We start from the raw sequence: 21548 nt of genomic DNA, 5'->3' as shown, positions 1-21548 counted from the left end.
GACGCCAGACAGCTTTTAGGGATCTCGAATTGGTGGACCTCGGCGCAAAACCGGGATGTCTGCAGTTCCTTATTAAGCCAGGCCTAGACTGGATACCGGTTGTTGCGCCGTTGATGATGATGATGATGATGAAGGAAAATAATATTGAGATAGTCTCTCCTGATTGTCGTAGTTCGCCCATCACAACTCCCTAGAGACTCACCATAAACTTGAGCTAACATGAGGTTTATTCATAGCTGACTCTTGTTTGATTTGATGAAGACCCGAAATAGCAAAAGTTTGCCTGACAACCGAGTAGGGGCCCTCTCTATCGGTAGATTTTAACATCGCCTAGACTTGTCATGTCCAACTACGTAAAAACTAACAATGAACTGCGCTTTCTTGGGTTTTTAATATTTCGTGAAAAACAGTTTAAGTAAAAATTGCATAAAAACAAATTAAATTAATCATTCAATTGTATAAAAATTTGTTTTTAGCCGATATAAAATTCCATTTTAAATTTCTGGCCAAAAAATGACTATATTAATATCTAAATGCATAAATTCACGAAATGCATCCCCAAAAGAAACTGCAGCCGCAAATTATAGTAGAAGAAGACCAGCAACCACAATAACAACAAAAACAATCTATCAGATGCAGACGCACAAATCTGTCATGCTTGCAATTAAGATAAACAAATCTCGCTTATATTGTGCAATTTACGCACACAAAACCCTATACAGATGGTCATGCCAATCAAAAAATTGTGTGTTGCTATAGAAGGAAGATAAAAACTACAAATCTCTTTTTAATTATATTTGAGCGAGTACAATGGGCCAGCACGGCCTGAGTGCTCAGAAGCTGTAGCTCCTTCCCCACCATACAATTATATTTGAGAATTGTTTTAGGGACCTCAATCACGAAATTATATATTTCAAATTTCTGATTAATTGGTACAAATTTGCCGGTCCCCAGACTTAATTTTCCTCACTATGCACTCTCCATATTTCTTACCAAATTGCCAGTCCTTTGACGATACGATAGTGTCTCTCTCTCATTTCAAGAAACAGTTTTTTTTTAAAGTGGACCTGAATATTGTACATACAACCACCTTCAACCTGAAAAATGAGCCACCGGACCGGACCAAATGGAGAGCAACTTGGTCCCACACTTTATGGTCCACGGACTCCTCTTTTTGGGTTTTACACCCAATGTTCAAAAATTGAAAGAGGAATGAAGATACTACGATTTCATGCCAGAGCAAAGGCAACTTATCAGGCGCTATCTCACCTCTGCTCTGGGAGCAGCGCAGCCGAATCGGCTCGCAGATGTTATACGCTCCCCCGCCCCCTGCCCCCACAGTTCGGACCAAAGTTTGGCCGGCATCAAATGGATGCGGACTTAGGACCTCTCCAGTCGTCAAAAAATGTCTAGCTCCGGCCAAGTTTTGATCCGAACTGCGGCCGGATTTACATTGAATATAATTCGCACCATTGTCGTCCTAGGGCAGAGGTGAGAGAGCGTCTGATGGTTTGCCTTTGCCTTGGTACGAACCCGTAGCCATCTTCGTCCTTGATTGATTGATTGAATCAAGGTTGCAGTTAAAGTAAAAGATCGGGGAATGCTAGAGGTTGTAACAAAGTAACGAAGGCGGAGAAGTGTTAAGATAACCACGATCTCGGCCCCAAAAACCATAAACTCAATCAAAAGACCACGTTCGTCCTCCGCAAAGCTGTCTACAATTGCTGAAATCCAAGGCCCACTTCTGTACAGTTTACTAATTTTTAAGGGACCCAATTAATACAATTCATACAATTACGATGAGAGCCCTAAGTTTAAACTGATATATAAGAAATTACACATAACAAACGGTAAGACCAGATTAAGAATTTATTATGTTTAATGAATTTGTTATGTGTTACAATAATGATCTGTGATGCTAATACCAATCCCACTGGAAATGATGATGATATGTATTGATTATTATGGCATAAAAGATTGTTGATATTGGCGCGTTACTATAAGTAAACCAGTCATTAATAAAGTCCTTATAAAGGAAACTATGGTCTACATAATATTCTCCGGTGTTTTTCGAAATGCAAACCTATTTCAGCATTACATATGGCTGTTTGATCGACGGGATAGAAACATTGACAACATCGATCTGATAGTAAACCGTAGAGAGATATAAAAACTAAGCTGAGCAAAAAAAGAGAGTCGACAACATGTGTGTGAGCTCTCCGATAATTGAAAAATGGACAACAATTCATGATGACATATCGTAAAACTTTATAATCAAAAGGTGATCAATATTGGTGGAGAGTTTCAAAGATGATGTGGTAGTTGAGGATTGAAGATCTCTGGGGGTTGGAAATGTTATCACTGAGAGGATTTGAAACTGAATTAAAGAAGTAAGCGAAGGTTAAAACAATGACCTATTATTTACTGTCAAACCTGCCTTTCCCGACGTTCGTCATAGGTTCGATAAAACTTGTAGATACTTTTGATAGTATTAAATCAGCCCTGAATCTCTCCATCTCTATGAGATCATACATAGCGAGTTAAAGATTATGTAGCCAATATAGCTAAAGATCCCGTATTCTCGATCGCGTTAATAATACTTCATTTCCTCAATAATAAATCAAATATTAATTGGAGAGGTAAAGCCAATCTTGCGCTTGCTGTCTTCAACTTACTCTTTTATAACATATACTGATCGATCGGCGATCAATCGATCGACGACATTGCTCACAAACGATTATTCCCGCTATTTAAGCAATCGATCACGTCTTTGATCGTTAACAGAAATGATAGATAGTAATATCTAGATATATATCAGTATCCAAGAATATAGTGTCGCGTATAAAGATCAGGCAATAGGACCTAAATAATGTATGGTCGCGATCATGTGACGTCTCCCCAATCGTTCCAACCAATTCCAGTACACAGAGATCATGTGTAAACCCCATCCATATATCTATAAACTATGCACATGTATCTAGATATTTGCGCTATGTGACCGAGATTATAGGTACAAGAGTATCTTTTCCTTGTTAAATTGATCATATTTTACTTTGAAAATTGCTAGTTTTCTCTTGTTCGGATGATCTAGAGCACAATACAGTTCCATATCCAACAAAATGATATTCTAAGGCGTCGGTATCAGACAAAAAAAAGTATCTAGAATTAGACAAAGCTCTCATTCCCGTACCTTTCGAAATTCTAGCTTCTTGTCTTATAAATCCTATTTATCTTATCCTCAGCATTCTCGGTAAGATTAACGGTCATGTTACAATGACTCTTCTTGCTTTCTAGATTGTGCTTTTTTTAGATTCAAATATCTTTTTTAAGATTTGCTTTTGAAAATCTGATTTTGGGATTTTTTTGCCCGTTGCCATTTCACTTTTTTCTTTTTTCATGTCTGGATAAAAAAAGATAGAATGGAAGAGTTAGAAAACCAGCAAAACAAGAAAACGATATCGATCGCATGCATTCTGTGCCCTTGTTACCGATCGTGTCAGAAACAATCTTTTTCAGACTTTTAGTCTTTGAAAAGGTAAACGAAAAAAGGGAAGAACACAAAACCCCACCCTAACCCAAAAAAAAAAAAAGATACCAATCAACTGCTTTTGAAGTTCACTTGGTTCTCTTTTTTTCGGTGTATCTTTTCAAGAAATGTAATAAGCCATTGGCAAGACTAGCGTCCAGACGCTCAAATCCCATTAACTTTATTACAAAGAAGAATTGAATTTCGATGGGATGCATTCGGTTAGTAACAATATTTGATTTTTTTTTTTTTATTGTTCATTAATCCGAAGACGGCCGAGTGAAACACCGAATGGAGTGCGGTGCATGTAGTTCAGTGGATTCCAAGGCAAGCGGCGCGTGTGTATATCTTGCAGAGTATATCCATTCTATGTAGATCGATTATGATTGAGAAAATTCAGAAACTGGGATCAACCAGTCAAAATTGGCGCAAAATTTCAATCAATGGAAGCTTTAATTGATACGATATTTGATGTTTTCGGGGTTTCATTATTTCAGGAGTTTTTGAGAAGAACGTGGTGACCTGGAAGGGTGCTATGTTATCAGATAAACCCGCGAAAGTGTAAGGCTATTTAGAAATTTCAATTTTTCACTTTTGTGTGAACACTTTGAAGTGGAAAACGCGATTTTTTTTAAGAAAAAAAAAAAAATAAATAAATAAAAAATAAAATAAATAAAAAAATAAAAAAAAAATAAAAAAAAATATTAACAAATTTGGAAAAAAAAAACTCTCTCTAGTACAGAAATTGTGTTAAAAATTTCAAAAAGATCGGTTGAATCAGTTTGGAGTTATGAGGGGTACCGACTTTGAAAAACTGAATTGTGGGAAAAACGCTTTGAAGTTCTGAATACTAAAAAATACTAAAAAATAAAACGTTCATAAGCAAGTTAGGTCCATAAAGGACGTTCCTGTCATCAATGATGTCTAAATCACCTTTTTGCTCTCGTCTATGATAAATCCCGATTCCTTTAGTTTGTTTTTCAGCTACCGACTTCCACGCGACTTATTACGCCCATTTATAGGTGCTTGGTCCACTACTGATTTTCACGCCTTGCATGAAGGTTATTAAAGCAAAAAAACCTTCATTAAAGAAACAGGGCTGCAATCTCAATAATGACAAGACGTTCCACTCAAGTGGTAAGGATGAGATTTTCCAAATAACTTGGTTCGAACTCTCATTGTTGTTCTGCGTAAAAAATCCGATACATCGCTTCAGGAGGGCACCTTTGCTCAGATCTTCATAGATAGTCTTGATGGCATTCATTAGCACCTGCAGCTTTTCGCCATCATTTAGAAAATCAAATGAAAAATACAAAAAATAAAAATAAGAATATGTAGCTTCTCCTACTTCAATATATTTTTATAATTTTTGTAAATACGTATTTCGAGAGCTACATGCTATTTTCCTCAGTGCTTTTCCGCCATTTTCGTCACCTTCACCCCACAGCCTATACATTTACACCCAGACACGGATACCCTCAGATCTCGTGATCACAAATCAGGTTCCTTTTCATTTAGTTCTATGTACTAAGCGAGAAATTAACGTTTAAACCCTCGCAAAGAGATTTTTCACCTTTTCCCCCCATTTTCGTCACCTTCACCCCACAGCCTATACACTTGCCCCCAGACGCTAATACCTTCAGATGTCGTGATCACAAATCAAGTTCTTTTTTATTTAATTCTAAGTACTAGGCGAGAAATTAGCCTTTAAAACCTTAAAAAGGGACTTTTCAGATTTTCCCCCATTTTCGTCAACCAACCTGGAGGACCAGTTGGTACAATTCGTCCCCTTTTTAGGCGCGCCTTCATCCTTCTCCGTCTGCAGCTTTTGGTTAAGAAAGAGCTCCCAGTGGTGGAGGTGGAGATAGGGATTGGTGGTAGAAATATGCGTCCCATTAATACCAAAGGAGTTAAATCAGACTATGAAAAAATTCTAGAATATTTAAGGGAGCCGTAAGGAATTTTAAGGATATAATCCAATAAAATAAAATATTCTTTCTTGTACTTCGAATTTTCTTAATTTTCCCCTTTCTAATCTCTTTCCACAGCTCAACACACACGTCATAATCGCAAAACGGATGTACTACATTTTCCATTTACGAATAATGGTCGTTCAACAGTATCACAAGCCACTTTACATATTTTTATAAGATCATGGTCATGGATTCGTGATCATCTTGATACAACTGTGCAAGGATCAAATCCAAATATCGGAGGATCATCATCATCATCATCTACATCTTCACAAAATTCAGCGGGAAATCGTAATCTCGATATTATTTTAAAAATCAATTGTGTTTTACGTCATGCCAATATAACACATATGCAAAAAGGCAATGAAATACGACATAGGATACCACGTAATGATAATGGTATTTGGATAACAGTTGATGTAACAGATATGGTTACAGAATGGTATAATAATGCAAGCACGAATCACGGGGTTGTGATTAAAACTAAGGAGCAATGGATGAAACAATTTGTCGTTTTAGATGATTCAGTGGCAAATAAGACTTATGTGAGTATTATAACTATTTCTTTTCTGTATAATAGTGTAGATCTTTTATAAGTATATGGAGAAAGACGCTCGATCGAAGGATTTTCCTCCTCTATCACCTCCGTACCTCAGTAATAACCCACACCCGAGGTGAAAGGTGGCGCTTTGATGAAGAAGAAGAATAATAATCGTTGGCGCAACAATCCATATTGGATCAGGGCCTTGAAGGGTGTTAGAGCACTTTATTCAAAACCGTAACGGCACACTACAGGATTACAGTACACTGTAGAAGGCAATGTGGTCAGCAATGCGCTCGCCCGAGATCATTACCCTGATTTGAGTCAGGTATTCATTCATTCACAGCTGAGTCGACTGGCATCCAGTCCAATTTGTACACGTGTTTTTTGAGGGTTAGGACTAACTAAAAATCATATGGATTAATATAGGGTCTACAAATAAGTTCTGTCGGTTTTCATAATAGATGGCGTAGCTTGTTTTTTATTCCATTGAACCACATTTTCAAACATTCATCGGAAAGCTACTGTCAATAGGCACAAACGTCAGTATAAATTATTTAATTGAAGTGTAAACAACAATACTTTTTTCATCAACGAAAATGGCCAATTTTGTACCAAATAATGTGTTTTTGCGGGGAGTTCTACTTCATTCATCAATATGAAGAAAAAAGCAACCGAAAATCATCGCATTTTAGTGGAAGTTTTTGGTGACCATGCTCTATCTGAGCGAACGTGTCAGAGGTGGTTTGGACGGTTTAAAAGTGGCGATTTTGACTTGGAAGGCGAAGAGCGCGCCGGACAGCCAACAATTTTTGAAGATGAAGAATTAGAGGCATTGCTCGACCAAAATCCATCGCAAACGCAAGAAGAACTTGGAAAAACATTTGGAGTCACTCAGCAAGCCATTTCCCACCGTTTAAAAGCAATGGGAATGATCCGAAAGGTCGGAAATTGGGTTCCTTATGAACTGAAGCCAAGAGACGTCGAACGCCGTTTTTTCACGTGCGAACAACTGCTCCAACGACAAGAAAGTAAGGGTTTTCTGCATCGAATAGTTACTGGCGATGAAAAGTGGATCCATTACGATAATCCCAAGCGTCGGGCAACGTGGTGTACCCCGGCCATGCCTCATCATTGACGGCCAAAGCGAATATTCATGGTGAGAAGATCATGCTGTGTATATGGTGGAACCAGCTGGGTGTGGTATACTATGAGCTGCTAAAACCGAACGAAACGGTCACGGGCAAACTCTACCGACGTCAAATGATGCGTTTGAGCCGCGAACTCAAGAAAAAACGGACGCAATACCAGCAAAGGCATGATAAAGTTATTTTGCAACATGACAATGCTCGTCCACATGTTGCACAGCCCGTTAAAATATATCTAGAAACGTTGAAATGGGAAGTCCTACCCCACCCGCCGTACTCTCCAGACATTGCTCCTTCTGATTATTATTTGTTCCGGTCGATGCAGCATGGTCTGGCTGACCAGCACTTCTCCAATTACGACGAACTCAAAAAATGGCTCGATGAGTGGATAGCGGCCAAGCCGGCCAATTTTTGGCGCGATGGCATCTATGAATTGCCTGAAAGATGGAAAAAAGTTGTGGCTAGCGATGGGCAATACTTTGAACAATGAATGTATAACCAATTTTTCACAATAAAGCTTCAAATTTAACAAAAAAACCGACAAAACTTATTTGTAGGCCCTATAATACTAACGCCATTTGCGTGTTAGCCTTCGGTCCAACTGTTATGCAAGCTTTCTCTTTATTCGTTTATTTCGCTCTTCTTTTACTATTTTTCGTTAGCGGAGTTGATTTTTTCAGATCTGGTTCACCACTTTTTTCATCAAAGTGTCTTTTCCGGCCAGTACATTATTGTGTTTCAGCAACCCCTGGCCTTCCTCCAAAAACTTTCCGAGATGCCCTTCCTCTATTTCGATTATGATTATGAATTCCCACTTTTTGGCCAACTTAATGCAAAATTTTGAAGGGGCATATTTAAGGCTAGGATCTGTACGGGTCACATGATACCCACAGTTTTGATTGTATTTGATGACAACCCTCCTATGCACGTTATGTTGCATTGATCTCACTCAGTCGTAAACTTAATCAATGTTGTGTTCCCTAGCCCCCCCCCCTTCTATAATAGAAGGGTTGCCTTTAGGCTTTATAGTATACATGGGCCAGGTAGATAAAAAAAAGTCCGTGAAAATGCACGAAAATGTAAGTATGGAAATAAAAGGAAGTATGGGGAGCTAAGTTGGGAGTGAAAGTCTGAAAACAAACAATCAAAACTGTAGCTGAAGTTTCGGCGTTAAATATTTAAATGGCAAATGTTGGGATTCTGCGTCTAGCAAGCGAAGGCTCCTGATGATTTCAACCCAGTCTGTCCTACGGCACAGAAGTATGGACTGACACTCTTGGCAACAACGTATATCGTAAGCGCGTCGCGCAAGCACAGAGACAGGGAGTTTTACGGGTGACGTCTGCGTATCGCACTGTCTCTGAACCGGCCATGATAGTGACCGGGGGAGTGATCCCCGTTGCGCTTCTTGCAAGGAAAAGAGCCAGGAAGGTGGTTGCTTGTGAAGAACGGCGACGCAGACTAGATGAGTAGCAACTTCCTTGGCAAAATGAGACTAGAGGCGCATAGACTGCACACCTCATTGGTAACTTAAGTGCGTGGCTCAATCGGAAACATAGTGAGATTAACTATTTCCTTACCCAGTTCTTAAGTCTGCACGGAGGTTTTCAGTCTTACCTGCATAAGATTGGAAAGGCATGATCTGCGGATTGTGTGTTTGGCAATGGGGTGGGATGTGGACGACGCCCATCACACTTTTTTTTCTTGTAGAAGATGGGATAGGATTTAAACACAGGGGATCCCTCTCCAGACAACATTGTCGAAGAGATACTAGGAGCGCTGACAGGTGCAGCCGTGTTGCCCATTACGTTCGGGTCCTTCTCGTTGCAAGGAAGATAGGGCTCGAACTGACAATTTCCTTTTTTCTCTCTCTGCCCGTTAGTGAAACGGTTGAAGCGAAAGACACCAAAGGGTGGAAACTGTGGTTGGTGAGTTACATCATTCAGGGGGTCCCCATACATGCAAAAGGAGGGCGTATATTTTTTTCATGAAATATAGTCATGTGAATATCAAATTAAAGGGGCGTCCGTTCCCATAGATGCATAAGGGGGTGTAAAGTTTTTCGTGCATATTCGCGGACTATTTTTTTATCAATAGCCTTGCACCACTTTCCTTTTTGTTACAGTTTTAGTTCAATGTTTAAGGATAATTATGAAAATTCCTTTATAAAAATAATACACTCAAAAATGATATCTGATTCCTTTCCTTATCTTGTTTTTTTTTCTATCTTAATATCTTACAGGCACCATATATCGAAGTAATGACTAAAGACAATCGTAAACGTCGCACCAAACGAAATACATCATTAAATTGTTCAGAAAGTGATAATGAAGTACGTTGTTGTCGTTATCCACTTGAAGTGAATTTTCGTCATTTTAATTGGGAATGGATAATAGCACCGCAATCATTTAATGCATATTTTTGTAATGGTGAATGTAAATTAGGTTTTCTACCAAAATATCCACATACGCATTTAATGCAAATGAGTACAGCACCACAACCATGCTGTTCACCAACGAAAATGAGCCCAGTTACCCTTTTGTACTTTAATAATGAGTACAATTTAGTAATGAGTACAATACCAAATATGGCTGTTGATAAATGCAGTTGCTCATAGTGTTTGGGGAGATTTAATTTTGTGTGTTTGCGCGCGCGTGCATATGGATTTCACATCATTTTATAAAAAACATTACAATCTCATTTTATTTTTAATCTTTTGTCGGTAAACAAAAGGAAAATATAACAAAAAATAAGAATCTCTTAATGTTAGGAAAATTATGCGATTTAAAATAGGAAAAAAAAAAACAACGAAGAGATATTCAATCAATGAACAATTACTCAGTGAAATGTTTAATAATTTTTGCGTAAAACACTTTCAAAAGAAAATTATTAAAACCAAGAGAAATGAAAAGTAATATAAAAGTAGATACAGAAGCAATTTAAATTAGACATAAACTGAAAATATTTATTTTATTTTTCTAAAAGAAAAAAAAAAAACAAAGAGACACAACAAAGTTATATAAATATGTAATTAATGCTTTAGATACGTAGGTAAAGGATTAGACCATAGTTTTTTTTTCTTGTTTTCGGAAATTTAGAAAGAGAATGATAATTTGAATAAGCTGACAGTGGTAAAGTAACAGTAGAAATCCTAAAAAAAAATTTTTTTTTTTATAGAATAAATACAAGCGTGGTAGTTACTTTTCGCTATCTCCCCTACTATTATTTCAGTTGATCTACTCTAATTTTAATTTATGAAACAAAATGCATCATTTGAAAATGTCGCTAAAAAATTAATTCTTCATTTTTATCATAATTCTTGTATGTTCTGAAGCTATTCAATGCGAGATTATTCTATATAGAATTATTGATATTTTCCCTATATAATTTCATCGTTTCATATATTCATTTCATTTGTTTGTTCCTTAATACAAAAGACGAACAAGACTTATCATAACTATTATTTAAAATACAAACTGCACTGAATGTGAAAACTGCGTACATAAAAATTTAAGAAAAAAATAACATAAGTTTAGTATCTAGAAATCGTACGATTGAATTTGTGAAATATAGAGAAACAAAAAAAAAAAAAAAATTAAAAATGAAAATGTTCATATGCATATATATATGTATTATCTATACGCTCATTACATTTGTGATTTTATTTTTTTAATGAATCAAAACCCATACAAAATAAAACCCCATTAGATTTACCGCAGAATCTTTCACTTTATCTGATTTGTCTTGGGGCCAATTTAGATAGGTATTTATAGAGATAAACATAAAATAAAAATTAAATGGACAATGGTACAAATCAAATTTTATCCAAAACTAAATTGAAAAGAAAAGTGTCAAAAGAATTTCAACTAACAACAGAAAATTATTTAATGAAACAGTGAATATTAGCAGCAATAAAACTACCTAAATATAATATATTATATTTGGATTAAAAAAATTATTTTGGGAGAGAGAAAATTATCGTGAAATGTGGGTGTAAATAATACTGTTACAACCTCCTATCTTTATCTATCGCTGGTAATTTTCCTTTGCATACACAAAAATTCTTTCGATTTAATTTAAAATTAAACTTAAATTTGCTATAAATTAAATAATAATATTAAAAAAATATTTAAAAAAATTAAAAATGTTGCTCGGGTTCCCCATGTTAAATTCAAAAAGCATATCAAGTATTATTCCTATTACCCTCCCCCCCATTCTTAATTTTCTCCTTATTATTCTCTTATTTCCTGATTACCTTTATATTATATCATTCTCGAATTTAGCTTATGTCATCCAATTGATTTAAGTTAAATGATGATATTTGCCCAAATTCCAGATTAGACATAAAAAGAAACCCCAGAATATCTCCATAGTCTTCTGTGTGACAAAAGCAGACAGTGAAAATATTCTGATTGCAACACTTCTTACTGACAATCATAAAGAGCTCCAGAGAAAAGGGAACAATGCATCAATCCTTCTTCTGATGGCATTTTTTCGTTTTTAGAGAGGTCCCGGACTTTATGTTAATTATTGTTGAACAAGGACTGACATCGCCATTCCAATTGTATATTTTTTATCATATTTTGGCAGTTTCATCAGAGTTTATACTCTTGGCTGAATTTGAAACTTCCAACTTGATAATTTAGAAAGCATCATACAAATGTAAATCCCCACCTCCTACACTTTCCATTTCTGTTTTAGATAAAAGTATAGATATAGCCGGTATTAGTGATAATTTTTGTGTTGTTTATTAGTTCCATTCTTGCCAAGATTAGTTTGATTTTAATTTTAATAATGTGGAACAGCATGGAAGATTTAAACAAGAGCCTGGAAACTATATAGAATCCTCTTTTTATCATATATCCATTTATGTATTCCCAATATGAAAATATAGTGCCCAACAATATATTTTCTAATTGATCCTCCTCCTTTTCAAAGCATGGAATAGTCAAGTAAAAATGAGATGAGATGAGATTTAATAAATCCGAATACTTGTAGTTAAAAAATAGAATACTACGACAGTAAAATAAATAAGACCATGATGATAAACAAATATGAAAAGTAAACAAAAAAAAAAAGAAGAAATATATACGCAATCGATTTTATCAGCCGTTTAACATCCACTTAATTTTTTAGAAATGATATAATTAGACAAGTATATGAGATTCAGTAGAAAAATTTCCTCTATATATATATATATTTGTTTTAAGAATAAGATGAATGAAATTAAAAAAAAAAATACTATGTTTTTAGTTTTTACTTGTAAAATGTTTACTACTAGGAACTATAACATAATATAGCATTTAAGACATAAAATAATTAATAAAAGACAAGAAGAAAAAACAGCAAAAATAATTCAATATTTATAAATATACAAAGTCTAAATATATAAATATAGATTCTAAAAAAAATAAATTAGATTTAATATTTGCCTAGAATTAAGTAGATTTTTTTTACAAATAAAACAATTCCTAAAATAAGAAGATAAAGAAATAAAAATAAAACTAAAAGAACAGAAAAAAATGGTGTTTTAATTCATAAACAAACCGAAAATCGTCTGGACCATTAACGAGAACATTACGCTCCTCAAAAAAATGCAGTAGAAGTAGAGTAGGTAAATGTGTTTCGCAACAGAACGTTGGACTCTCACAATAGCACGCTGTCAGACTCCAACTAAGCACCTCTCTGTCATCAGACAGAGACATTACTGCGGGCTAGACCTCCCGCTCTCCCGGCTTTGGGAGCCTTCAAGTCAGAGAATCCCTTTCACCAACGGATGGGGAGGGAGAGAGTTTTCAATTCAGGAAACCCTTTGCCATCCGATTCGCATCAAGAAAAGTGTGTTCAGAGGCGTGTGTTCAGCGTCGTCCGTCACTCCATTGCAGAACACACAATCAGGAGAGAGAGAGAGAGAGTTACGACTTGGTAAGGGTGGGTTAAGATTCTTCACATCTGCTTTACGCTTGTGCAACAGTGCGTCCGGCAACACGTGCGGCATCGTCGTTTGCATAACCGACCAAGCGCGAATTTTCGGGCATATCGAGTCTTGGCAAACTATCGTACGAAGCGTTCGAGAGGTCCGGCTCTAGGATGGATCTCTGTGGCGTGATTTCCATCTCCTCTGGCCCTCTAACGTCTCATAGAGCAGGGGGTTAGCCGAGATGATTGAACGCCGCCACCGTTCAGCGTTGACGAATGTCAGAACATATACAACACCACCTACAATTTCCTCCGACAATCAGGTGAGACTGAATACTGAAGTCATTCACAACACAGCCCTCCATAACACCTACAAGGGGGAAATTGATACCACAATAAACGCAGCTAACAGATGTCCTAGAAATGAAACATCAACAAATAATCTTCACAACCCCCTGAAGAGCTTTATCATTGATACTACCACAAGCCTACTTGGCCCCAGCCGCAAGAAAAATCGGAAAGGCTGGTCCAACGATGAATGTAAGCTAGTCACGGAACGGAAGAATGCTGCATACCGAGTAATATTGCATTCCCAACGAACGCAGGCTCGCGCGGAGACCTATCAAGAACGTCGTCGAACGGAGAAGCGATTTCACAGACAGAAAAAGGAAGCGTCAGATCTATGAACTCGAAAAATACAGGTAGCAACCGCACCAACAACAGGATGAATCCTTATACACCTCGATGCTCATCCAGTCGAGACAAAGAGGGAAATCTGATTTCCAACAGAATGAGTATATTGGACCTATGGGTTGAGTGCTTTGATGAAATGCTCACCAACCAAAATATCGGCGGACAACAGAAGATGACGGACAAATGCTGCCACTAAGCATGGAAGAAACAGTCAGTGCAATTCATCGGCTCAAAAATCATAAGTCGCCAGGAGCAAATTTTCTCTCTGCGGCAAGCGATGGAAAAACTGTTAAAATATGGCCATCTATGATTGTATATATATGAGTGGGTGTGCAGACAGACAGACGGGCAATTAGTTCAAGCTAACTCAAGAGATGCGCAGATTGGGCTACTCCTGCAGATCTACGGAATCTTCCGTGGCTGCCTGCTGATGGTAGGCAGGCAGTTTAAAGAGGGGAAAGGACGGCTAGAGGGATAGGACTTCGTATGGATCACAGGGGTAGCGGGAGGCAAAATGCTGGCAATTGTCACGGTAGTGGTCCATGAACGCGAGCCCGTACTTGAATTTGGGGCAAATACCCAAAAAATCAACTGAATGCTATCAACAAAGTACCAGCACCAACAATAGAAGGCTTTAAAGACCAACGCCAAAACGCAATGCAACCATTCACCAGAATATTAGGGCTATGATCAGAGGTATCAGAATGGCGTATGGCAGAGCCCAAGGAGAGAAAGGAGCGTGGAAACCAGACAACAAAGTCACCCCACACAGGTAACACCTCTTCTGCAAAGATTACTCGGCGAGAACGTTGAAAAAAGAATCCGCGAGAAGATGGGTAAAATATTTGGACACCAACAGCAACAACAAAAGGATGAAACCCCCTTCTCCAAAGAACTCGGAGCAGGCAATGAATATAGTCAAGGATGTCAAAGAAGTGGCGGTAGCTGTGATGCCTGCAAAAGAGGCAGAGCGTGAAGTGTGAGGCACGGAGCCATAGAGCAAAGTTGTCTCCAGGAAGAGAAAGGAGAGGAGAAGGATACGGCCAGAAGTAATCGTCATTTCCAAAACGGGAGAAGCAAGTTATGCCGACATCCTTAAGCAAGTTAAGTCGGGCCCAGAGCTTAGAGATCCAGGGAACAGCGTCAACCGAATTAGGCGGCCATAGAATGAAGACCTCATGCTGGAGGTGAAGAATTCTAATGACAAAACAGTGGAGAAATTCCTCGGTCAGGTGGAAAAATCACTTGGCCAGCAAGCTGAAGTAAGGGCCAAACGGCAAGAGGTAACTATCGAGGGCAACGATATCGATGAGATTACCACGAAGGAGGATGTCCGCGCAGCATTGGAAAAGGTGTTCGAGCTTCCGGGACTACCGGAGTCAGCAGTCAAATCGAGGCTTTTGGAGGACGCAGACTGCTGCAGAGTGCTAGCGGCGGACAGAATGAAAGTAGACTGGGTCGACTATCGGCTCAGAGAGCGATGGTTCAAGTGCTTCGAAGTACATAGCCGCAGCATGCACCAGCGCCCATGATAGATCAGAGAGTGCACAGCTGGCCTGAAATGTATGCTGTACGAAGGAAAGGAGGGCTCGGCAACCGACATATTACTGGCAGTGCCAGATGTCAAGGAGAGCGCAAAATACAAGGCCCAAGTCAGATTGATTCAAATCAATCTCAACAACTGTAAGGCGGCGCAAGACCTCCTCTCCCAGACCATCTGAGAGAAGGGAATTGACGTTGCCATTATTTGTGAACCCAATCGTAACTACGGCGGTGGTGCCTGGATCAGGAACCAGACCGGTAAAGCAGCGATATGGGCGTGCGGCGGCCAGGCCATTCAGGAAGTTATGCAACTTCTGGAAGCTAATTTCGCGATAGCAAAGTTAGGCGGGATTCATGTCTGCTGTTGTTAGGCTCCTCCTTGCGCAGTACAAGGACGAGGATGCTGCAACATTTGGTACTGGACGCAAGGAGTCATACCCCGAAAATCATAGCGGATGACTTCAATACCTGGGCCTGTGAGTGGCGTAGTCGAAGGACAAATGAGAGAGGATGGATCCTACTCGAGATATTTGTCGAGTTTCCAATGTTGGGAACTCATTTACGTTCAGAGGGAGGAAGCCTGGGCTCTATCGTCGACTTCACGTACGTCAGCACGGCATTGGCAAGGGGACCACCAGTCGCTGGTGGGTCATTACGACCTGAATGGCACGGCGACCGAAATGGCATTGAGAATCACGCGAACGCCTGTATGGGCGGAAGCTTTGGACAATGTACAGAACTGGAGGAAGATTAATTCTGCCCATCGTCCGGTTTCGCAGAGGGTATGGAGCGCATTTCGAACTAGTTCGGATGGTGCAGGGATTGTAATCCCTATTGACCTATTAGCGAGAGAGATACGATGCATGCACGGACGGAGGCAAGCAATAGAGGAGTCGCATACACTCTGACAACGACGGTCGGTGGACATACAAGGTTATTCCTGATATGAGGGAATGGCTTGACCGAAGACATCTCATGCAATTCCTCACTGGACACGGCGGTTGCTACCGAACATATTTGCATCGCATCGGTTTGGATGATTCCCCGAATTGTTATAGATGTCGTGGGATCCCGGAAGAACTGGAGCATGTGCTGTTTGTGTGCCCGAGATTCTGGGAGAAGACAAGCCCGCCCCGCGAAGTAATGCCTAAATGGTGATCCCGTGGGGCAAAAGCAGGACAGCAGGACGTCTCACCATAGGGTCAAAGCTTTTATCTTACAAGACTATGATGTTGCTAGGTCCTCATGTATTCCTGGGAGACTTGGGGTTCTCGCAAGAAAAATTGGGAGCTCTTGGCCGTGTTCGAGAGTAGAATCCACCGAAGAATTGTTGGTACCCCTACATGAGGATGGACGATTCCGTAGTCTACATAACGACAAAAACTATTATCTATGATCGTCTGGTTGTGGATGAGAAGATTTTTACTAATTACTTTAGCATGGGTGCATCTGAAAGAACATCTGAAAGAGATAAACAAACAAAGTTTCATTGCCCAACAATTTCCAGCGCCAATTTTGATCCAAGCTAAATTCACGAATTGATAGACATTTAAGGGCATGCAATAAAGATTTCAATTTAATAAAATATTATCTGTTACTTACCACCCCAAATATGCCCTGGCCGCAAGGACTCCACACTTGACGCACAAAATTCACACGCGATGCAGGGAGAAACGGTCACTTCACACTTCTTCACACACAAAATTTATACGCGATGCAGGGAAAAATGGGCATTTCACACTTCACACACAAAATTCATACGCGATGCAGGGAGAAATGGGCATTTCACACTTCACAGACAAAATTCACACGCGATGCAGGGAGAAACGGTCACTTTACACTTCTTCACATACAAATTTCATACGCGATGCAGGGAGAAACGGTCACTTCACACTTCTTCACACACAAAATTCACACGCGATGCATTTCTTTCCCGACAAACGGATGCAAAATATTTCATAACCACACGATTCTAATTATGCGACACAATTAATTTCCGTCATAAGATATCAAATTAAGTAATAAAAAACCATAATCGAACGCGAGCAACCACAAAACAGGTGAACGGCGTTATTTTCGCGGGACTTTGACAACTACAATGTTTTGAGCCAGCTGATTAGTGCATCATCACGCTAAGATTGCGCTAGGCGCGGGAAAATTTTTAAATTGTTTAAGTTCTAACGGATAGATTATGGGATCGATTGTTATTAAAACTTTTCTTTTATTTACTTTAGTAAGCTAGCATAATTTTGTTGATGTGTATTTTCCGTAATTTAAGTCTAAAGCTGCGGTAAATGCTAGGTCAATCACCGCATTCCAATACACTATCAAAAAAATTGCGCAATAATTTGCTAATGTATGGACGCGTTTGATGCGTTGCGCAAATGTTTGACGGATTTCAAACATGTTTGAAATCTTTTGCGCAACTGAGATGTTTGCGCAACGCGTTTTGTAGTGTATATGAGCATATTGTGCTCTATTGCACAATGTTTGTCAGGTGACGCCTGAAATATAATTTTCGAGAAAACACAATTTTCAAACTCGTCCCCGGAGGGGGGGGGGGGGGAGTTTATGAAGGAGGAAGGGGATGATGCCTCCTGTTCAAACCCGGTCAAAACTCAATGCGTCCATCGCCCTTAAAAGGTTATGGCCATTCAAAGTGGGGTTCCTTTTATATGAAAGTCCTGGGGGTTTAACGTGAGTACCTGCCGTGAAGGCATAATCCCACGGTCCTCTTCGGACACGGATTGATTTTGGGACTACAATCAGAGCCCCGCCATGCAAGCACAGCGGTCCTGGTTTATACTGAGTGCAGGCTCAGCATTCAAACCAGTAAATGCGAGGCCTATCTAACACCTCTGCCGTAACTAAAGAGTACGGCACCCGAGTTGTACAGCGCAACTCCACGCTCGAGCTCCGAGGAGCTCTGCCCGCGATGTAGGCATAACTACAACCACCAAGAAACTCCCACCAAGGGGGCCAACCGCAAATAACCGGGCCGAGAACACATCCTCTAGGAATTCTCCTGGAGCATATGATCTCAGAGGACCATCCCGGTTCCCATGGTACCATATAATCTCCGGTGAGGCTTTGTGGGTGAGCCACTTCAGATGAGTCCCTTGCAGACTTGGGTTTGATCACCCTCCTCGTGGGGACGCAGCTCCCCAACGGGTTAACTGGAATCAGGGGTTCCTTTTACATCAGCATCGTCATCATCAACGGCGCAACAACCGGTATCCGGTCTAGGCCTGCCTTAATAAGGAACTCCATACATCCCGGTTTTGCGCCGACGTCCACCCATTCGATATCCCTAAAAGCTGTCTGGCGTCCATCTTAGGCAGAGTCTGCCTCGTCTTCTTTTCCTACCATAGATATTGTCCTTATAGACTTTCCGGGCTGGATCATCCTCATCCATACGGATTAAGGTGACCCGCCCACCGCAAGCTATTGAGCCGGATTTTATCCACAATCTGACGGTCATGGTATCGCTCATAGATTTCGTCGTTATGAAGGCTACGAAATCGTCCATTCTCATGTAGGGGACCAAAAATTCTTCGGAGGATTCACATCAGCATGGCCAACTAGAATTTTCAAACATATCCCGTGAGGAGGACAGAATGGGGAGAATAGGTAGAGGAAAGAAAGGTTTTGTTCTTCTAACCCCGTTAAAGGACAGCGAATTTCTTTAAACGATAGCGTTTAATTTTGAGCCCTATCCCCGCAGTGATAAAGCATGTCCTCTCTCTCAAATTCCCTCCGTCTAATGGGGGGTATTTTGTTATCATCATGGTAAAGTTTAGTTTGCTAACCATACCCCCGGAGAGTAAAGAGGATATGGTAGGTAGGTATCAGTGGCCGCTCCGAGGAGCCCAATTAGCGCCAGAGGATATATAGAAGAAAAAAACTGTCCCCCCTTTCCATTTCTGTCAAAGTTATGGCACCCCGAAAAGAGCTATTTTCAAATCATAAATAAGGTAGAGTAATTATCGTGCCAAAGTGGAAGCTGGGCTACAGAGGGGGTCACCCCCACCCTTCCACCCCTCCCGATAACAATACAAAGAGATGCAATACCATTTTAATGGTATTTTACTCATTTCGTTTCCAACTTGTAACTAATAGGGCCCATACACTGTCAAACAAATTGCGCAATGCAGGCTGTTGCGCAATAGCTTGCTAATATATGGGCGCGTTTGACGCGTTGCGCAAATGTTTGACGCATTGCGCAAATGTTTGACGCGTTGCGGAAATGTTTGGCGGATGTTTGAAATCTTTTGCGCAACCGAGACGTTTGCGCAACGCAATTTCCGGTTGTTGCAATGGCCGTTTTGGTACTAAAATTTGAAACGACTGTAACGCTTCCAAAAATTTATTTATTTAATCAAAATAAATGCCAGTCGATTCAAAACACTTCTCCCAGCGAGATTCAAGGGCATGTATGCCAGTTTCGTAGAAGTCCAACTGTCGTTGCCGTTGTTCTGGATACATGAGGTCGTGCATTGTCGTGAAGGAGTATCACACCATTTCTGTTGACCAATCTCGGCCGTTGAATACTCAATTTTTAGTGCATTTCCTCGAGTTGGGCACAGTATTTTCTGTGTATTTATCGCTTCTCAATGTGCCAAAAAAGAATAGTGGATAACTCCAGCTGTTGACCACCAAACAGTCACCATTACCTTCTTCGGATGGAGGCTCGGTTTCGGCATACGCTTCGGTGGTTTATCAGCATCTAGCCATTGTGCTAATCAGCGACGATTGTCGTATAATATCTATTTTTCATCACATGTCACTATTCTGTGCGAAAACGGATTGCTTTTGTTGCGGGAGAGTAAAAAACTGCAAATTTCCATTCGAAGCGCCATGTTTCGCTCCGTAAGGGCATGCGGAACCCATTTGTCGAGCTTTTTCACCTTTCCAAGTTATTGAAAGTGCTGGGAAATTATCGGATAATGTACGGCCAGTTTCTCTGCAATGTCTCTCACCGACTGATGTGTGTCGGATTCGACTAGCAAACGCAGCTCGTCCTTGTTAATCGATGGTCCTGGATGTTCACGGAGCTCACTCTGAAGGTTTACGTCGCCTCCCCCGAATTTTTTGAACCATCGCCGTGTGATTTGTTTGCTTACCGTATCAGCTCCTAATGCGCTGTTAATGTTCCTGATCGCCTCTACTGCTTTATGACCGCTTTCTTTGCTTGCCGGTTGGCATTCTTATAAATTTGCCAATTTGAGAGCGTTTTATCGCCGAGAAACTTTTGGTGGAGGCGTTTCTTTTCATGGATCTTCATTTTAACATTGTCATTCCAAAGCCAAGTATCTCGGTTGATGTATCGCTTACCTGGATTGGTGGACTTTGTGGATCGTGTCTTTCATTTGGTTCCACGATTCTTTCACATTCATAATGGTTGGTAACCGAGTAAGTGAGATTATTTCTTCCCAGAAAATCTCCAGGATTTAATGAGCGGCGTGCCACTGCGTTCCTTATGCTGTTTTATCGGTGGCTTGATTCGCAGGACGGTAATCAACAGCCGCTGAGGTGCGATGGTCTCATAGGGAACGGCTATGCAATCAGTGACATTGGTAAAATGTTAACGTCTTATGAGAATATAGGCAATTTGGGTTTTACTATTCGCACTAAAAAATGTAGGAATATATGCGACAATCGTTTGATGACCCATGTGTTCAAAGGTACAAGGTCATGAGTGTACGCAAAATCGATTATACGCTCGCCACCCTCATTGCGCGCTCCGAACCCCTTCCCTTCTATGGCACCTGTTACCGTCTACCGTTTTATTCACATGACCATTAAGCTCGTCGGCAATGATGATGTAGTCATGTGCACGCACGTTGCAGGTCTGCGCATCAAAAAGTTGTCGACCTGTCTGTGGTGCGTAAGAGGTAAAGAAGTGAATAGTGCGATCAGCTGATATAATGGTGAGCTTCAACAGCCGGTCATCAAATCGTTTGGCTTCTTTAATCCTATCATGGAAATCCTCTGGGACGGCAATGCCCACACCGTATTAAGGGTGTGGGCTACCAAAATACCGAACTTTATAGTCATTTCTAAGTCTAAATCGCAGCTTTTGGCACTAGACCATTTCTTGCAGAACGCAGAGATCAGTTAGGGTACCAATATTTAGCGTGCAGACACGTATTTGTTTTGCTGCGACTAACTGAGTTGTCAACTGAGGTGGACGCCCTAGCATTTTT

General features: G+C 40.0%; 2 protein-coding genes across 4 annotated transcripts in view; one reads left to right on the top strand and one right to left on the bottom strand.

The window, feature by feature from the left end:
• LOC119660946 (GATA zinc finger domain-containing protein 14) overlaps positions 1 to 9993 on the top strand; it is a 35736-nt gene extending 25743 nt beyond the window's left edge. The window contains exons 2-3 of the mRNA XM_038069955.1: positions 5575 to 6044; positions 9431 to 9993. Coding sequence (XP_037925883.1) covers positions 5575 to 6044; positions 9431 to 9805 — 845 coding nt within the window. The 3' untranslated portion in view covers positions 9806 to 9993. The remainder of the gene's footprint in view (positions 1 to 5574; positions 6045 to 9430) is intronic.
• LOC119660947 (DNA-binding protein SMUBP-2) overlaps positions 1 to 17446 on the bottom strand; it is a 54945-nt gene extending 37499 nt beyond the window's left edge. For 2 of the 3 annotated variants that reach the window (XM_038069956.1, XM_038069958.1), the window contains exon 1: positions 16945 to 17446. The gene's annotated coding sequence lies outside the window, so the exon portion shown is untranslated. Of the gene's footprint in view, positions 1 to 16775; positions 16792 to 16944 lie in introns of all 3 variants that reach the window. The other variant, XM_038069959.1, reaches the window with a different exon arrangement.
• Between the last annotated feature and the right edge of the window lie 4102 nt (positions 17447 to 21548).

The sequence above is a fragment of the Hermetia illucens genome, chromosome 7, assembly GCF_905115235.1.
Source record: "Hermetia illucens chromosome 7, iHerIll2.2.curated.20191125, whole genome shotgun sequence".
Taxonomy (NCBI): domain Eukaryota; kingdom Metazoa; phylum Arthropoda; class Insecta; order Diptera; family Stratiomyidae; genus Hermetia; species Hermetia illucens.
This window is presented reverse-complemented; position numbering and strand designations above follow the sequence as displayed.